The sequence below is a fragment of the Cydia amplana genome, chromosome 1, assembly GCF_948474715.1.
Source record: "Cydia amplana chromosome 1, ilCydAmpl1.1, whole genome shotgun sequence".
In the NCBI taxonomy this organism is placed as follows: domain Eukaryota; kingdom Metazoa; phylum Arthropoda; class Insecta; order Lepidoptera; family Tortricidae; genus Cydia; species Cydia amplana.
This window is the reverse complement of record NC_086069.1, coordinates 12,900,998-12,919,172: the sequence shown is the minus strand read 5'-3', so window position 1 is coordinate 12,919,172 and position 18,175 is coordinate 12,900,998. Positions and strand designations below refer to the sequence as shown.

At 35.8% G+C, this 18,175-nt stretch overlaps 1 protein-coding gene across 1 annotated transcript in view; it reads left to right on the top strand.

The window, feature by feature from the left end:
- The window catches only part of LOC134648535 (homeobox protein Nkx-6.2), a 66,016-nt gene that overhangs the window by 12,082 nt on the left and 35,759 nt on the right, over window positions 1-18,175 (top strand). Inside the window, exon 2 of the mRNA XM_063503060.1 lies at window positions 11,512-11,705. Coding sequence (XP_063359130.1) covers window positions 11,512-11,705 — 194 coding nt within the window. The remainder of the gene's footprint in view (window positions 1-11,511; window positions 11,706-18,175) is intronic.

The following is an 18,175-nucleotide window of genomic DNA, read 5'->3' as shown; positions in this document are numbered from 1 at the left end:
GGTAATACAAGCTATAGCTGGTCAAGCAGATCTTGTCAGTAGAAAAGGCGGCAAATTTGAAAAATGTAGGCGCGAAGGGATATCGTCCCATAGAAAATTTGAATTTCGCGCCTTTTTTACTGTCAAGATCTGCTTGACCAGCTATATTCATGTTCCACTTAGAAATAAAATACGGACTTTTCTGAATATATGGTTTACGAAATGTGTTAAGGTACAACTTGTGGTTTGTTAACGTGGATTAGAAATAGGCAGCTTGAGTTGAGAGAGGTGATGAGTAAATTCTTTAATTTTTTTTACAATTTTGAGCGTTTATAAGAGAATGTGTGGAGCAAGCATTATTTGACGTGTAGGTGTGGGTTCAACAAAAAGATCGCTGGTCAATAAGGCATTCTTGCTGTTAAAATTCAATTATTAATAGCCTTTATCGACCATCAGCAATGTAGTCCCTTTTTGATTGATGGAAATTGTCACGTAAGTTCCACTACTCGCCGCCGCATCGCCTACAGCGCATTCGTTGGTCTATCGCTCACAAGATGTCATTAATTCATGTAAACTTACGTACTGAAAAAAAAAAGTTTTACTCTTTGCTATAAATTACCCTTTCGCACGTCAAAAACTCCAAGATGGTGCCGAAGGTCATAGAGAACCAAGTCTACCTTTGGAATCATTACTTGTCAAAATTTGACATTAGCAATCCACAGTTAGGTGACAACCAAACCAAACCATTATAAACCTTAAAGTAATAATAAAACAAAGTTGTTTTTTGTTAAATTATTGTTTGTACCAAATGAACTTCAGCACTTGATGAACTTCAAATGAACTTCAGCAGTTGAATTTCAAATGACGCGAAATCTGACAGTTGTACATGTCGAATAAGGGCCCTGGTATCTATTAGCACGTCTTCTTATCTTGCACTTGTACAGATCATGTTTTTGAAAACAGACTCACTAAATTAGTAATGATTTTTTTTCTGATGGACGTTTAGGTAAACGCGCGCAAAGCACTGATTTAGTCGATCTTATTTGGAAACTTCGTAAAGTTTGGACTACTAAAAATGGTAATTTTGTATTACACATATCCTGTACTCCAACTTTCATAGACTACATTTTTGTTATATGATATTGAACAAGAGTAAATGAAAGTTAGACGAAATCAATTGTCACCAGAAATTACTTCAAAACAAATGATTTTTTTTCGTGAAAATCGACTTAATTTCAACGTAATTTTGATACTTAAACAATCTACAACATTTCCTGAAACTGTTCTGATACATCATTTTGTATAAATTACCATTATAATTTTTTGATGATTTTTTAAAAACTGCCCCTTCTCGTCATATATTGCCGGTGACGCACGCTCGAGACCTCATTATTAAAAGGCAAGATGAAAAGACGTGCTAAAAGAAACCAATACTTGTTATTTAGATATTACGCAACAAAATGTGTACAATTTCAACAACGAAATCTATCAATTTTACATTTTGACTCTAAAATCGTTAACGGAGCCTTAAAGCGAAAAAAGAGTAAGAAAAAAACACAAATTCAACGAACATAAATTTTGTCAAATCTTCTTTTAGGTTGAACCTTAATAGCATACAATTTCTTGTTGCTAAATCTTTTACCCTTTTTACTGCTCAATGAACTACCTAATTATAATATAATATAGGTACTTACCTTCATATTAGTCAGTTAATATTTTTGAAGTGAAATCTTCTTTAGCGGCGCTGTGCACTTTTTGAGGTAGGGAAAAAATGTTAAACTCGAGACAGCGTAAGACGATTACGTGACCGTAAGACGGACACGTGACCTGATCGATAAACTGTTACATGTAATGTCATTGAGTTTTTCTTTATTGATTTAAATGCCATCTAGTGAGTTTCGCTCTAACTGGTATTAATATAACTCGAGTACTAACAGTGATGTGCTTAGGGGTTTCAAGTAATTAACGCTAACGCTAGATGGCGTTAACCCCAATTATACATAGTGCATTTTGCACTAGTCATTGAGTTTTCACTTCTGCCGGCACTTCCTGAGTGCATCCCGTTGTTTTATTTTATTTAGTAGCTTACAATTTCTAAATGAGTTGCATGTGTATATGTATAGATTAGTAAATTGATACATTTGTACCACTATGTAAGTACGACTGTAGACAAAATAGTGTCTTACAACATCGCGCCCTACCGACTGATAACACACCCTCACAGGTGTGGTGAGGGCTCGCATGCGAGCCTCCAGGGTTGCTACATCACTGGTCAAATGAAGATTTTTCTTTAAAAAAAACTAAGCAATATGTATTTATTTATATAATTTTAAGTCTATTGATGAAATATAATATATCTATAAGTATTCATAATTTTCCTATTGGTCACCAATTAAAAATGAATAAAATAATTATTAATAATTTCTGCGAGTTGCCAACCCGCCCAATAGCGGTGCCAGAGCCTTTTAGAAAATTGAGAGCTCATTGAAGTAGTTTCTTTTACCTTTTTTTTAAATCCAATAATTACTTCTACAAATGAAGTTCACTAGTGTCAACCCTGCGCGCCGCGTGTTGTAGGTTGTACGAGTAGGTAAGTACACGTATCGCGTACGGATGCGGCGTGTCGTCATCGCAGACAATATGGCGGATGCTTATCTGCTTACATTGTAGGTACGACATGCTAGCTAATTTCGCTTTCCTATTACAATATTAATATTGTAATTAGGCGGTGACAATGTTGCATCTCAGCGTAGTATAACGCCACGCCCTAACTGAGCGAATAACGCGAGAAATATACCAAGGACAGTTAGGTTTCAATCAGATATATCGGTGCGGTAAAGTAAAGGTACGCGTTAACTTTAGTGTATATCGGAATATAAACTAACGCGAACGTGACTTTGTTCAGATATTTGTGAACACCTTAGTTACTAAGATATATCTGGTGGCGACTACAATATGTATTACATAGACATGGTCACATAGATCTATGAATTACGCCAATTTCGAATACGGTTGCAGCAACGAGGTAGAATGAACGGGAAGTGAATAAATATCATAGATGGATTCGTAGACACTGTAGTTTAAATATTGGCAAAAATATCGTCATTCGGTATTTAAAAATAAAGCCAAATAAAAAACATAATATTCGTATACTCTTTTATAATAAGCCTTTCCTCACACTCCACTGAAACATTCTACGTTGAAGTAATGCGTGTGTCAAGGGCATGAGTAATTTAAATTCTGGCACATAATCCTGATTATATTTCACAAACTGCCCCACTCGGGAACTCTTAACATTAACTCTCTACATCTTATTAGCGCTCTATACCGTACGCGTTTTAATTCCGGCGTCAAATGAAGCCACTTGTAATTCCCCTACGCGGCGTAACGCGTAACGGCGACGCGCGAGTTCGCGATATGTGCGAACTTTACGCAGTAATTAGTGCGAACAAATGTAACAAGATTCTTTGAGGTTTACATAGGGTTGGCAATTGCAGGGAAAGTTGACGTAGCAAACTTTAATTAATTCTTATGGTGGGTTAATGAATAATGCATAAAATCGTACTTGTAGTTACTAATTTAATATTACATTAAGTCATAAGAGATAAATAAGCGGATCACTTGCAGGGAATTCTCATACTTGATGTACAGATATATACTATGTCCGTTTTGCCCCACCAGACCTTATTATTATTATATGATTCAATTGTCTTTGTCACCGTCACGTTTTACGACTGTCGCAATTTTTCACAATCGCAACGTTCTAAAATCGTAAAACGTGACGTTGGAATCAATTTTCAGTCTGTGATATAATAGGAATCAGTTGCACAAGTAGGTACCTACACATAAAACATACAAGATTTGAATTAATATATTTTTTGGGAAGAATACTTTTTCGAAGCTATGAGACAACTAAGGCAGTGATGAGACATCAATTATTAATGGTGTTGAGGGAAATTGTACTGAAACCTTATCAATATCATACATATGAATTTACTCAAATTCGTTATATTTTGTTAGGTGTATTTATTTTATGGAGTCAACTTAATTAATATAACATTCAAATGGTAATTAAGTAGGTTTGCAAACTATTCTCCCATTATAGTAATGCATGAGTAAAATTGATAAACCTTTTTTTTATCAGAATCACAATCTTGTGAGTATTATCTAGAGCTTTTATAATATCCTTACCTCGTTCGGACAAGTAAAACATCAAACCCACAGCCCCAGTGACAACGCGTAAGAATCTACATTTTAAGCACCTATATAAGTTAGTACCTACTTGAGCCACATAATAAAAGTACATACCCTCGCCCTCTACACGAGTTAACGTCTCCCCACCGTTCGCTCCTCGTTACCTAGGGGGGAAAGGGGTTGATGGAACGGTATGCTTTGATAGAACTACGTTATTGTAAATGCAACCTTTTTAATTCCATTGTTTTAAATTAAAATATTAATAATGCGCTTTTGATGTAGGTGTACCTATGTATATCAAATGATTATTTTTTAGCTGAATATTTCAACACAATGACTGCCAGCGTTGTCGTAGCCAATCCCAGCGTTTTCCCGCTTTGCAGAGGAAAGCGACTACGAACAGAGAACCCGACGAGCGGGTTCTCGGCACTCAATGTCTGCCGTATTCGAACTTCAAGATATTCACAATAGACGACACGTACTAGATCCATTCTAGATACGTTATAGTTTAGATTTCAACTAGTTCTCTTTTGGAGCGCAATTCGGGCAACCAATGGCACTTTTACGATAGATCGTGTTAGATATCTATTAGATGTGTATTAGATCTCTTAAGTTATATTTTGTGGAAATAGTTCAAGAGTATCTCTAGAATCGCGGAAATGACAAATTTGACAGGTTAGATCTTAAACATATCGTTATCGTATCTTGGCGATGTCTAAAAGATATCTAATAGATGTCTAGTACAAAATCCGAATCGGGCCTTGTGTTCATTTAACCTGCTACGGGCTACAGCGCGGCGTAGAACCAAGCGTAGCGCTTAGCTTCGAAAGCTTATTCAGCAGACTATTATTAGAACACAAAATTCCCCGGCCGTCACCTCGCTTATTGCAATAATTGTAGCAATTGAAATAATGGTAGCCATTGCAATAATTGTAATTTGTTGTAACGTTGCCGCGAATGCTGTTGCAGCTTGTATCCGAAGAGGTTTTATTGCGGTACAGACGTGACTGGAATAATTTCGCAACTCGAAAGGGTCGTGGAGATTTCGGGTATTACAAGTGCAAGGGTTTGATTAGGTGTTTCAGTTACATGCGGATTTAATGGTGTACAGCTTTATTTAAAATATCATTATGTTGTATTTTTTTTCATTTTTAAGTGCTGTCTTATTAATTTAAGCTTTTGTTTTAAATATATAAATTGATCGAATAATACTACAATTTTTTTTCTTATCCTTTCTCCAGATTCACATCTGGGGCAGATACAATATTGTAAGTACCTATTTAAGATTAATTGATTATATTGCTTTTAGGTAAAAAATACGCTCAGAATACCATCAACTGACAAAATTCAAAGCGTGTGAATATTCATTGACAGTTATTCTTTCATTTATTCCTAACAAGTGCAATAATGCATGTGTTTTATATAACACGATACATATATACCACCCAGCGTCCAGTTTGATAAAACAATATAGTTTTAAAACTCCTAACACCCACTCTCATAACCCCGAATAGTGGTGCAATATTAACAGCATGCATTATGCATGGGCAGCATGGCGGAAAAACTACGCCGGCAGCTCCGTGCGAGTACGAGTATAACTAGTACAGCTGGAGCAAGTTGGACGTCGGTATTGACCACCAGGGAAAAGTAGTTTCCAATGGAGAGGGTGGAACAGTTATTAGTTAGATGCCTAGTTTTTTTCGCAACGCTAGTGGCATGTTAGATGCTTAAATGGCACTAGGCACTGTTGGAACTTCGACACAATGCGTAGCATAAACATTATTTAAATAAAAAGCGACAATATAAAGTTATTGTATGTGACTGAAGAGGGATGGATGACAGAAAACCATTGACCATATCAGTGATATTATGTATAAAGTATACGTAAGTACGTACAACAAAACCACATAATTTGAAATACCGACAATAGCATCACTTGATTTTACGATAACGTAAATACCAATATGTACATACTCGTATCTATTGATTTTACCATGAAGAATTTGTGTTGTAGTTTTTATAACTTCTCTGGCTTTTTATATTTTTCCTACGTCATTGTGTTGTTTATTCCCGTTACACGTTATCATGATGTTGCTATTATGATTTCAATGCAATCTAATTTTCTGTAACGCAGTGTGCTCAGTTAGCGTGACACAAGCCCGACAACTTACGTTTCAAACGTATTTACTGCCTTAATAAATAAATAGTTCACATTAGCAGGCGCGCAGTTAGCCATACTAAATATTGTCAAACAGACGTAGCACAAACAACGACCAAATGAAATCAACCAACCTAACAGAAACCGCATAAACTAAATCCTACCCTATCATCTTCTCTATAAAGTTGAAACTCATTTGTTCACACCGAACCAGTTTCGCATTAGGACTTAATATGTTGGTGAAGCCACTGCCGTGCTTATTGAGACTGTAATACACGGAGATAGAGTTTAGTTTGCTGTGGAACTATAGTAAATGGGGGTTTGGCGCAATGTGGTGCAGGAATCGATGTAGTTTCCAATGGGATCTCCCTGACGGTTCTTGTAATTACTTGCTAATCGAGAATCGTCGGAGGTCTTTCATTTATATGTAAGATATTCACTCAGGTACAAATATTGCTTAGGTAGTTGTTTTACATAGAGTGTTTACATAGGTATTAGGTATGCATTATTACCTTCGACTATTTAAACCTTAATATAACTTAAATATACATACACTACATACATACATACAATATACAAACAAGATTTATTGTCATTAAGATACAAACGGTATTCATGCAATACATTTTGTCAGAAGGTACCTACTATTTATAAAGGGTGGAGCATACATACATAGTATTTTCTTAACTACTTAATTAAATTACATAGGTAAATATTCAGCCCGTAAATAATTCTGAAAATATGTGCCGCAATAAAACCAGCGATGATACATATAATGGGGCGGTAATAAATTACGCTACCTCGGAAAACAACCCGGATTAATATTAATGAACAACCCGGACTTCTGAAAGTCGCCCGTAATATTAATATCATTTTATGCAACATTAAAGTACCTAAAATAAAAATATCAAGGCTCGTTGATTTCATTTCATTTCATTTCATTTATTTGCGTTAAGTACATGTACATGCAAATACAGTTATAAGTACGGGTACAGGGTATATACAATTATTTACAATATTTTTTGCGTCTTTTGCGTCGTCTCGATCTTTCTTTGCGTGCATCTTTGTGTTTAAGGTAAACGTACTGGTGCTCGACGCGGTCCTAGTACCTACATATAATCTTGAAACTTAAGTCATTATTGTCAATAGAGGTAACAACAGGGTGTCATCTATTGGGCATTAGCATGTCGAGCACTAGTACGTTTACCTTATGTGCGTAAGGCTAGCCTCCTAGGAACAGCATCATTCAAATTGTCCTCTTAGATAAAATTTCCAGGTAGACGAGTATGTAGCACTTCTATAACAACGATCCTACTATTGTAATTAAGATTTTTTTTTAAATGTGCTTGATGAATTTTCCAATCCTTTTTAATAACAGGGAGGCCTATTCAGATATTATTTTTTGTTATCAAACGGTTATGGATACGATCTGCCATTGTTGACAGCTGAACGATGATTTCCATGACCATTTGATAACAAAACTGGCGCGCCTGGCTTTAATGAATCACGCCACCTGCCTGGTGCATGCTCAACCGCCTGAGACCAGGAATTGGCCACTGTGCCCACCTTCGGAAAAAGTGGGGTTGGAGCGACCAAGAATCCTGCGAAAGCGGATGCCCTAAGCAAACCGTTCAACATATCGTTCTGGAGTGCCCACTAACAAAGTACGATGGCCCAGTGGAAGACTTTAAGACCATAACGAGAGCAGCCATTACTTACTTGGAAAAATGTAGATTTAGATTATAAACTATGTAACTATGCATGAATGAACAGTGTAAAATAAATGCCATACGATAAAAAAAAACCAAAAAAAATTGAATATTGTCTGAATAGGCCTAACAGCATATTCTATCTTTGATCAATTGTTTTCCTGAAGCTGTATCTTCTAATCTACGGAGGTGTGCCATCAATAATATTCTATCAATATACATTTTATACGAATGTGATATACATATATTATATTTAACAACAAAATACGTTTTAGGTAATTACTACATACAGTTGATACAGTTCATACTTAGTTCTTCTTGTAATCATTCTAACTGAATCAAATAATTAAATGCTACTCTGAACAGTAGTAAGCGTTATTTACTAGGTAAAGAATAAATAAATAGGATTGCAACTACATACATACAAGTAAGCACTTATTAGCGAATCGTTACAACTAAATGTTCAAGCTCAAATCGGGCATATTCACTTCACTATCAAATCCGCAAGTACAGTCGCGCATCCCGCCCCGCGGTACATTCGGTACAGTCGCAAACGTTCAATTCAATTCCGCTTTATTTATTGTTGGTACCGTCGACAAAAGCGCCATAAGTCCCTGTTTCATATAATTAAGTGCTTAACCGAATTATTTATAACGTGATTGTGTTTATTTTGATGAAATGGCAATGTTAATAATGATTTCGCTCTCGCTTTAATTTGATCATGTAGGTCGTTTAATTTGACGTTTTTGCTGGAGCGAGATACTGATATCTTTAGAGGGAGATTTAGATGAAAATATGGGGCGAATACTTATTTTATTATTAGATATTATTTTAAAAATGTGTGACTACGTATTACTAGGTATTAGCAACATAGGTACTACGTTACAAAGCTTCTTTAAAAGCAGCTTTAGTTAAGGCTAAGACACGCATTACTTGAGCTTCATTACCTATGATCAAAAAGTCATTCAATATCATTTTGACGACCGGTCTGGCCTAGTGGGTAGTGACCCTGCCTGTGAAGCCGCGGTCCTGGGTTCGAATCCCAGTAAGGGCATTTACTTGTGTGATGAGCACAGATATTTGTTCCTGAATCATGGTTGTTTTCTATGTATTTAAGTATTTGTATATTATATATATCGTTGTCTGAGTACCCACAACACAAGCTTTCTTGAGCTTACCGTGGGGCTTAGTCAATTTGTGTAATAATGTCCTATAATATTTATTTATTTATTTATTTATTTATTTATAATTTTAATTACGAAATAACTCTGTCCGTATTTCAGTCAGAAAGCATTCCCAAGATGATAACATGCTTTGTTACTGTTTATCTCGATCTGCGCTAACGGTACGGTAACGTTAATGTTCTAGTGTTTGACATTGCCCCAATTGTTGCCATATTCAATCCTAATTTCAGGCAATAGGTGTGCCAAATGGTCTATCAATTATTAGAATTAGTCTGTCTAGTAAAGGTCTTCCCGCTGTCTGTATGTCCCTTATGTATGCTTAGATCTTTAAAACCACGCAACGCAACGGATTTTGATGCAGTTTTTTAGGGTTCCGTAGCCAAATGGCAAAAAACGGAACCCTTATAGATTCGTCATGTCTGTCTGTCTGTCTGTCTGTCTGTCTGTCCGTCTGTCTGTCCGTCCGTATGTCACAGCCACTTTTCTCCGAAACTATAAGAACTATACTGTTGAAACTTGGTAAGTAGATGTATTCTGTGAACCGCATTAAGATTTTCACACAAAAATAGAAAAAAAAACAATAAATTTTTGGGGTTCCCCATACTTCGAACTATGGTTGCCAACCGTACTATATTATATAGTATTGTACTATATTTTGGCTCTCTGTGCTATATACTTTTGGAAAAATATATATAAATACTATATTTCCGATTAAACGTATAATACACTTATGTTTAGTATTTTATCTAAAAGTACTATATTTTTTTTAAAAGTACTATATTTTTGATGACTTATTCTGGAAAATACTATATTCCACCAAAAAATAGTTGGCAACCCTACTTCGAAATGAAACTCAAAAAAATTTTTTTCATCAAACCCATACGTGTGGGGTATCTATGGATAGGTCTTCAAAAATGATATTGAGGTTTCTAATATCATTTTTTTCTAAACTGAATAGTTTGCGCGAGAGACACTTCCAAAGTGGTAAAATGTGTGTCCCCCCCCTGTAACTTCTAAAATAAGAGAATGATAAAACTAAAAAAAATATATGATGTACATTACCATGTAAACTTCCACCGAAAATTGGTTTGAACGAGATCTAGTAAGTAGTTTTTTTTATACGTCATAAATCGCCTAAATACGGAACCCTTCATGGGCGAGTCCGACTCGCACTTGGCCGCTTTTTAATAGAGAGAGTGATTCAAGAGGAAGGTTTATATATAATTTGTTAACCAGTGCGAAGCCTGGCTGGTCATTAGTTGACTAGTATTGTATATTCCATATAGCCCTTTATTCTGACGCTACCACGTTTTTATCAGCCACCCCTCCCGCGGGACGCGCTTCATCAGAATGTTCCGAGCGTCGACCGCGCGGTTTCATGAGCCTTTTATTTCCCTTTTCCAGTTGAGTTTTTAATTTTTGAGTTGGGTCTGGGGACAATGAAAATGATAAATGCAACAACAAATATACCTACCTATAACTGTTGGTTAGTCATTAATTGTCATAAATATCTTAATGATTTGATGGTCTAGGTCCTAGGTTAAGATTAATGCGGCGCGATGTTTGCGAATACCTTGTGATAACAAAAGAAGGTGACAGTGTCAGCCGTTTTATGACAATTTTAGTAGCTATACCTAAATGTCACATTATCGTTTAATTTATCTTAAAGATTACCTGAAAAACAAATTAATACTTTTTAGGCAAATTTCAGTTTTCCAATGACATTCCTTCCGGATTTCGAGTCTTTTTCATATGTTCTCAAATTATATTCAGTATAATAAATAAGTTTTTATGCATTGTTCATTTTCCCGTTTAACCAATTACACTGGCAAACGTCCAATGCTCTATAAACCTACTTAATTGTATGTATAAATCTGACTAGGAATACAGTGGTGCTAAATGTATTTAAATTCGCGTAAATAATATTAGATAAGAAATAATAAGTCGACATCAAAACTTTATCTTGATCGACAAAAAAATATGATCTTGATCATAATCAGTCTCAGTGCTTATTATTCGTGCCAATATTTAAATTCACATCTGTAATGCCCTGAGAGTAATATAAAAACAAGATCATGCTTTTAACCTTTTAACCGCCATAGAATACGTCATCGAGCGTGCTCGTGTCGCCGGGGTGTACGAAGTTACACGAAGTTTTGTCTTATTTATCAGACAGCGCAGCAGTGAAATGAGCCAGATTTTTTATGTCTTAATCAGTCTACGGCGATTAAAAGGTTAAATTAGGATGCGCCTCTAGTGATTTAATCTATCCTTAATCTTGTTCCAGTGAGCAACGGCGCACTGAGCGCGTGCGCACAAGGCGGGATGGACAAGGACGGCAAGAAGAAACACACGCGACCCACGTTCAGCGGGCAACAGATCTTCGCCCTGGAGAAGACGTTCGAGCAGACCAAGTACTTGGCGGGGCCCGAGCGGGCCAAGCTTGCGTACGCGCTTGGCATGACGGAGTCGCAAGTCAAGGTGAGGCATTTTATCAGCTTTATCTAACTATGTGGGCCTGTGGGTACCTGGGGTAAAGAGAAGACCAGTGGACAAGCGGAAAGAATATTTATCAGATGGTTTTATGTTTAAGGGGTAATCCGCACAGTACATACGGTTTTAAGAAAGCACATAAGTATTAGTCACATTCAGTGGGCCGCATACACATACTGGAGAAAATTACTGAGTCACAAGTCTTGGCATATTGACTTTTAACACTCTACGTAACACATTTTACAGTTCAACGCGGCTAACTTTAATGCAAGGGCAAACCTAAGTTCACATACCTAATTGATTGGTTACTAGCTTACTTGTCCCACTTATGTTGGTAGTTTATTCCGCAAACTAAGCGAACGCCAGCAATTTGCAAATCATTTCAGTTTTCTCTTACCGTAGTATCACAGTCTGTAGTAATAAATATTTTCTTCATAAAGTCAGCTATAGACTGCCGATGTTAAATCTAATTAAGTCCAAACACAGTGACGATCCGCCATGCTGCATGCACATGTACATGCACAATTAACCGGCCTGTAATCCGATTACAGAGATTGAAAAGTCAATCACTTAGCGGCGCGCGGCACAGTCAAACGGGATTAACCGTGGCGCAGTTGCTCTATTGCAGTGTGTACAGATATCTATTGGGTGTGTCGTGTCTGAACGGAATATGGTAAAAAAGAGCATGCATGTTTGTTTCCAAACCTAATGGATAGCTTTTGGCAATGGGGCATTCCACCAAAAGTTGTGGTTACGTTGAACTATTTTTTTCTTCTGATAAAGCTATGAAGGCGATATTTGGCATGCTAACATTTGTTTAGTTTTAAATTTAACGGCAAGTATGTAAGTACATATTCTACTGATTTATGCAGCTTATTAAGTTAGCTACCATTTTGTGTTTCATATTCAGAATTATAAATTTTAAAATTCAAATCTATAAATTCTTAATTGAGTTTTTCACGATATTGTTAAAATGAAATCAGTAATAAAATTTACTTAATTGAAATCAAGCCGACTTTTCAATAAGTTGGAAAATGAATACTAATTACAATTTCAGTAAGTATAGACGACACTAATTTATTTAAAGTTTCGTGCCTTTTATCTTTTGTTTAAATTAATATGAATTCAAACTTTTCAATTCAAGTTTAATGAAAACTCGTTTTCTAAATTTATCTACATGAAGTCAAATGATCCCAAAGGACTTTAGTTAAAAATATACGAGCATCTATCAATTAGGCGAATAACGCGCGACGATAAAGGCTCGTTTTTATTCTGAACTAATTAGGGTGTGACCCTAAAGTGACGCTAAATGGAGCGTTTACGCTAGCGACTGATGTTAGGGACGAAACTGTCGCTCTTACCCTACAGCCTGTAAGGGCTCCAAACCGACATGTTTACCCTGTTCCCCGCTGGTTAGGAATAGCACGGTTAAATTATTAAAAACAGTATTGTAAGTAACTGGTCGATTTCATTAATATAAATCATATGAGTTTAGTTTCTACAAGATCCATGGGTTGATTTTCTTTGATGAAACAACATTTCAGAAGTCGACTAAAATGTTTCTTTTTCGTGGTGCTATGCATAAAAATACTTCCTTGGGTATCAGTCATACTGCAATTAGCGGGGTTACTTACTTCAATATTTGGTACCGAAAGTACCAAGTATTAAAACATAAACATAATTTATTTAAAAACACATCATTCGTGGTTACATTCATATAAAACAAAGAATTAAAAATAGTGATGGTTTACATGTGGCTGAACTAGGATACCCTGTGTTTCAGGAGTAAAAATATAATATAGAATAGAATACACGAATTCTTTTTTGTTATATAGCTGTGAATCCCATTTATCTTTTGTATAATATTTTCAAAAAATAGATACTTGTGTTTGATAAATACGTAACTCATTCGTGACAAGTTAAAATACTGGTAGTATGTATTGCAGTTATCGACTACGTAACAGTCAAGGCCCAATGTGAAGGCATTTACCCCACTAGTTGACGTGCTAAACTATAGGTTAGGGTTCTAAACGCTGCGGTCACGCGTATTTAGAGCGGCAGAGGGCGCTGCAGTGTAACGGAGAGTGGGGTCGGTTTGATAAATGAACATACAATGAAATAATCAAAAAGTTAAATTAATGGAACAGTATTATTGTAGTATTACTTACTTTAAATATTAGTTTAAAAATGGTAAAATTGGACCAATAATATATGTAGTTGTGTAACTCACAATAGAATCTGCTTAAGTATAATCTGTATACTATTGTCAATTATTAAAGTAAGTAAATATAGATAGTGAATGTTTGTTTCTTGCTCAGCTTCGTGTTATAATTAAGTACATAATATATATCTAATTGAATACTAGTTTCTAACAACAACATACTTACATGTTAAACGGAAGTTACAACGATTCTTATAGCAAATTATTGTTGAGGTTGAAACTAGTCTTATTTACAATCAGCGAAGTTACTATTTTGCTGCGCGCCTCTAAGGGTAACATTCCATTTCTGACCGCAGCTGCACTACTGGTACTGAACGCGTCGGTGTTACTGTCAATTTCCGTAGTAAAATGAACAGTAGTGCAGCTGCGGTTGGAAATGGACTGTCACCTTGACTGTTGCAAGTAGGCAACAAATAACATTCCTTGCGTTAAGTACTCTCAACTGCAACTCAATCGAACCGCGGCCAACAAATCTCTTAGAAATAATAGGCATAAAATAAAAAATAATAATCAGATATCTTAAAAATAACTCATCATATAAATATACTTCAAAGCCAAATCAAATGTAAGTACAACGTCAACCATCAAATATAATTAAAATCGTCATCCATAGCTAAACGTCACAAACTCGCAGTAACAAGTCTCCCTTGTGAGGGTACAAATCGCATTATACTAAGTGATACTTACCATTTAGAGGGTGCGTGTTAGTAGTGCGAAGTAGAGCGTGGCTTTATGCGTTTGGAAAATCAAAAATCTGAGTGAGACGTTTGTCTCACGCCGATAATAAGGTGGGTAGAAGGTAGAATTTTAAATTAGCAGCCCTACTTGACCACCTATGCTACTCGGCCCTACTCTGACTCTGTTCAGTTAAGTAATTAGAAAAATAACACATTTTTAATTTTGTAGTTTATTCTCGAATAAGCTCGCGAGGTTTTTTTGTTCGAAAGGGTAAGCAAGAGGTAATCACCACCTTCTTGCTCAAGAAAATATGTCTTGTTAGACATCCCGTCAAGTACGGCTACCACCAGTTTGACACTGACATATACGCTCGCGTGTGCGTAACTTATTTTCAATGCAGTCGCAAGTATGCATTCAATGCATCTCGCTCGTACTCGCATATTTGGTGCGAGCTAGATGTATATTTAAGTAGGAAGTAAGTTACCTACGCAGACGATCGAATATGTCCATTTAACACTGCTAAAGCAGTTGTGGTAAGGCTACTGGTATCATTATTGTCGTAAATAAGGTGCCTGCCTACAAAATTCCCGTTTCATCTTCCAGTACCTACGGTGTACATCAATTAAAGTTAGCTTGCAATGCATTTAATTTGGTTCAACGGCATATCATAAAATTTATTACTATTATTCACATTAACTGACTTAACCATTTACTGTCAATAATCCGAAGGGCCATGATGCTTCGCCGGGTAGTTGACTGGAAGTAACGCGATGAATGGATGCCGTTACATTTGCGCTCGCGGGATGCACTGCAGTGTCAATAAAATGATCAGTCATCGACATTACAGTACGTCTAAGATATGTTTATATTTTGCACCTTTTTATAGGGTTCCGTACCGAAAGCGTAAAAACGGGACTCTATTACTAAGACTCCACTGTCCGTCTGTCTGTTAGTGATAGCTAGGCAGTTGTAATTTTTTCACTGAATATGTATTAAATTTCTGTTGCCGCTATAACAACAAATATGTACTAAAAAGTACGGAGCCCTCGGTGGGCGAGTCAGACTCGCACTTGTTAGGTTTTTTTAATTCTATGAAGGCGAATTTGTAGGATATTTCGAAGTTCTCTGTACTTACATACATACATATAGCTAGGTATAGGAATCACGATCATAGTGACAACACAATAGTTTGACGAATATCATCATGTTTTATTTATTGTAACTTATTTTAGGAATTAAAAACTTGATCTAAATACATATATCTAAACTGAATTTTATAAGTAATGTCAAGTAATATAGGTATTAATATAAGAAGAAAATGAAACTGAATTGCAGGTCCGATTCGATTATTAATAATATGTATACCTAAATGCATTAAATGACTTATGTACAATTGGTTGGCGACTGTAAGCCATTATTCGTCTAATGTTTTTTCTGCAGCTACCTATTATACAAAGCCGATTAAACCTATTCCGTATAATATCCCACTTAATAATCCTCCATATTAACTTAATAAAATAAACAATTGCTTAGAATTAATTGCATCAGTGCAACACATGTGTAAACACAGAACCCCCTGCATCTCCCTTGGGATTAATTTATCGAATGTCAAATGAGCTATGACACCCGGACACTCGTCTGACCGATTTATTTCATACATCCATCAAGCAGTAATGGACTCTTTCTCAATGCATTAAGAGCTAACACATAGCACGTAAAAGTTGGCATAAGTGTATAGGGGAATTGAAAAATACAAACAAATATTAACATATCCAACCGCTCTTGACTCATGGTAACAAAGTTGAATTTTGGCTGGCTAAAGGACAGGTGGTAATGGTAAACCGTCTTCCCCATGGTATGGTTTTTAGCGCAATTTGTGAATGGAGATGATCTGCGATACGTTTAGCGTTTAGCGATACAAAGGATTATTGTGTAGCGACTAATGACCGTTATAGAGCCTAAAATGTCAATTGGGTATCAGACCGCCAATATTTCTGTAGGTAAGTACTTATCGCACTACTTTGCCTTCGTCACTAAACAAGTACCTAGACACCATACCAACACATAGCACCATTATCAACACATTGAACCAACAATGTAGTAGGTATAGATACGAATATCTTGGGACGTAACTTCACTTTTTTAATAGTTCGTGACCGCAGCTCGTCGATAAAATGCCACTTTTCACTCAAATCAATTTCAATGTGACGAGTTGTTATTAATACTGAGTCCACTTAACCTCCTAGTAAGTATGTATTGAATTTTGTGCACATAACCCTTATATAGGTCAAGTTTTAGTCATAAATCTATCCGAAACTTGATTTTAGCTTATTGGGAGGTATATTAAAAAACGCATTTAATGACTGTGGGTCTACTCAAGACCCTTAATGACGATGACACTGCGCTAAAAGACGTACTTAACGTAATAACGCATTAAACGGCGCGCGAATTTGCATAACGTGTGTAAATGATGCACTTCATAATTTAGACAGAGATTTATAGTTATCGAGGCTACACTATATTTTGTAGCCATTAATTAAGCATTTCAAGTTCCTTTTTTTATTTACTTTTGTTTTATCGAAAAAACACAGAAATGTTGACCACAAGTAAATTTAGTTGCCATGTTTGACTATCAAGTACTTTTGATATAAAGGAGATTTTGTTTCCTTGCTACATATTTATTATGGTACCTATTCTATTCCAACTCAAACCAATCTAATTATAAACGTGGCCATTCGTGGGAAAAATAAGTTAGGTACTTGTTATCATTGCATATTTTAATTTGTATTATGTCTGCATATTTTGCAATAACACCATAACGCAATAAAATCAAAAATAAACCGCATTTTAAAACACCCCTAAAGAGTAACGCACTATAATAACACCACAGATAAAAATTAATAATATCGTATCAATGTGAGAAACATGACAGACACAAAACGATTTCAATTTTTTACTGCACCATAAAGATGATAACTGAAATGATTTGCATTTTGAGTAGGAGAAGGAATTATGACGCGCAATAAGAAGGTTATGGGGCTGTAGCTGTATATCAGGGCGAATAAGTTTAGGACCAGCGACCCAGCGAGTCAGGTCGGTGAGCCAATATTAGAGCGTGAATCATTTATGGTGCGGTTGATAGTGAGATATTCTCTGTGTCAAATATGATACGTCCATTAACTGTTTACCCATGTATCTGTAGGTAGTAGACAATTTTATGAGCCAAGTCGCTTTATGTAACTACTTAACCTACTCTTATTGAAATGGAACGGCAATTGAATATTATACAGAAAATATAACTTTTATTTTCTGTATAATTTTGAATTCCATTCCATTATATATTTTTTAAATCAATTTTTGGGATGTTAGCGTTTAACCTCTCAGTTCCCAGTGGCTCCAATAGGAGTCGGAATTGTATGGATTTGAGAGGTCCTGGGAAATGAGGGGTTAATTAAACTACTCCCGACACAAATTGAAATAGGGTAGTTATTGATCTGTTTAATCAATCAGTTTAACTTAATTTATTATAAGTATTTAAGTGACTACACTACGCTATTAG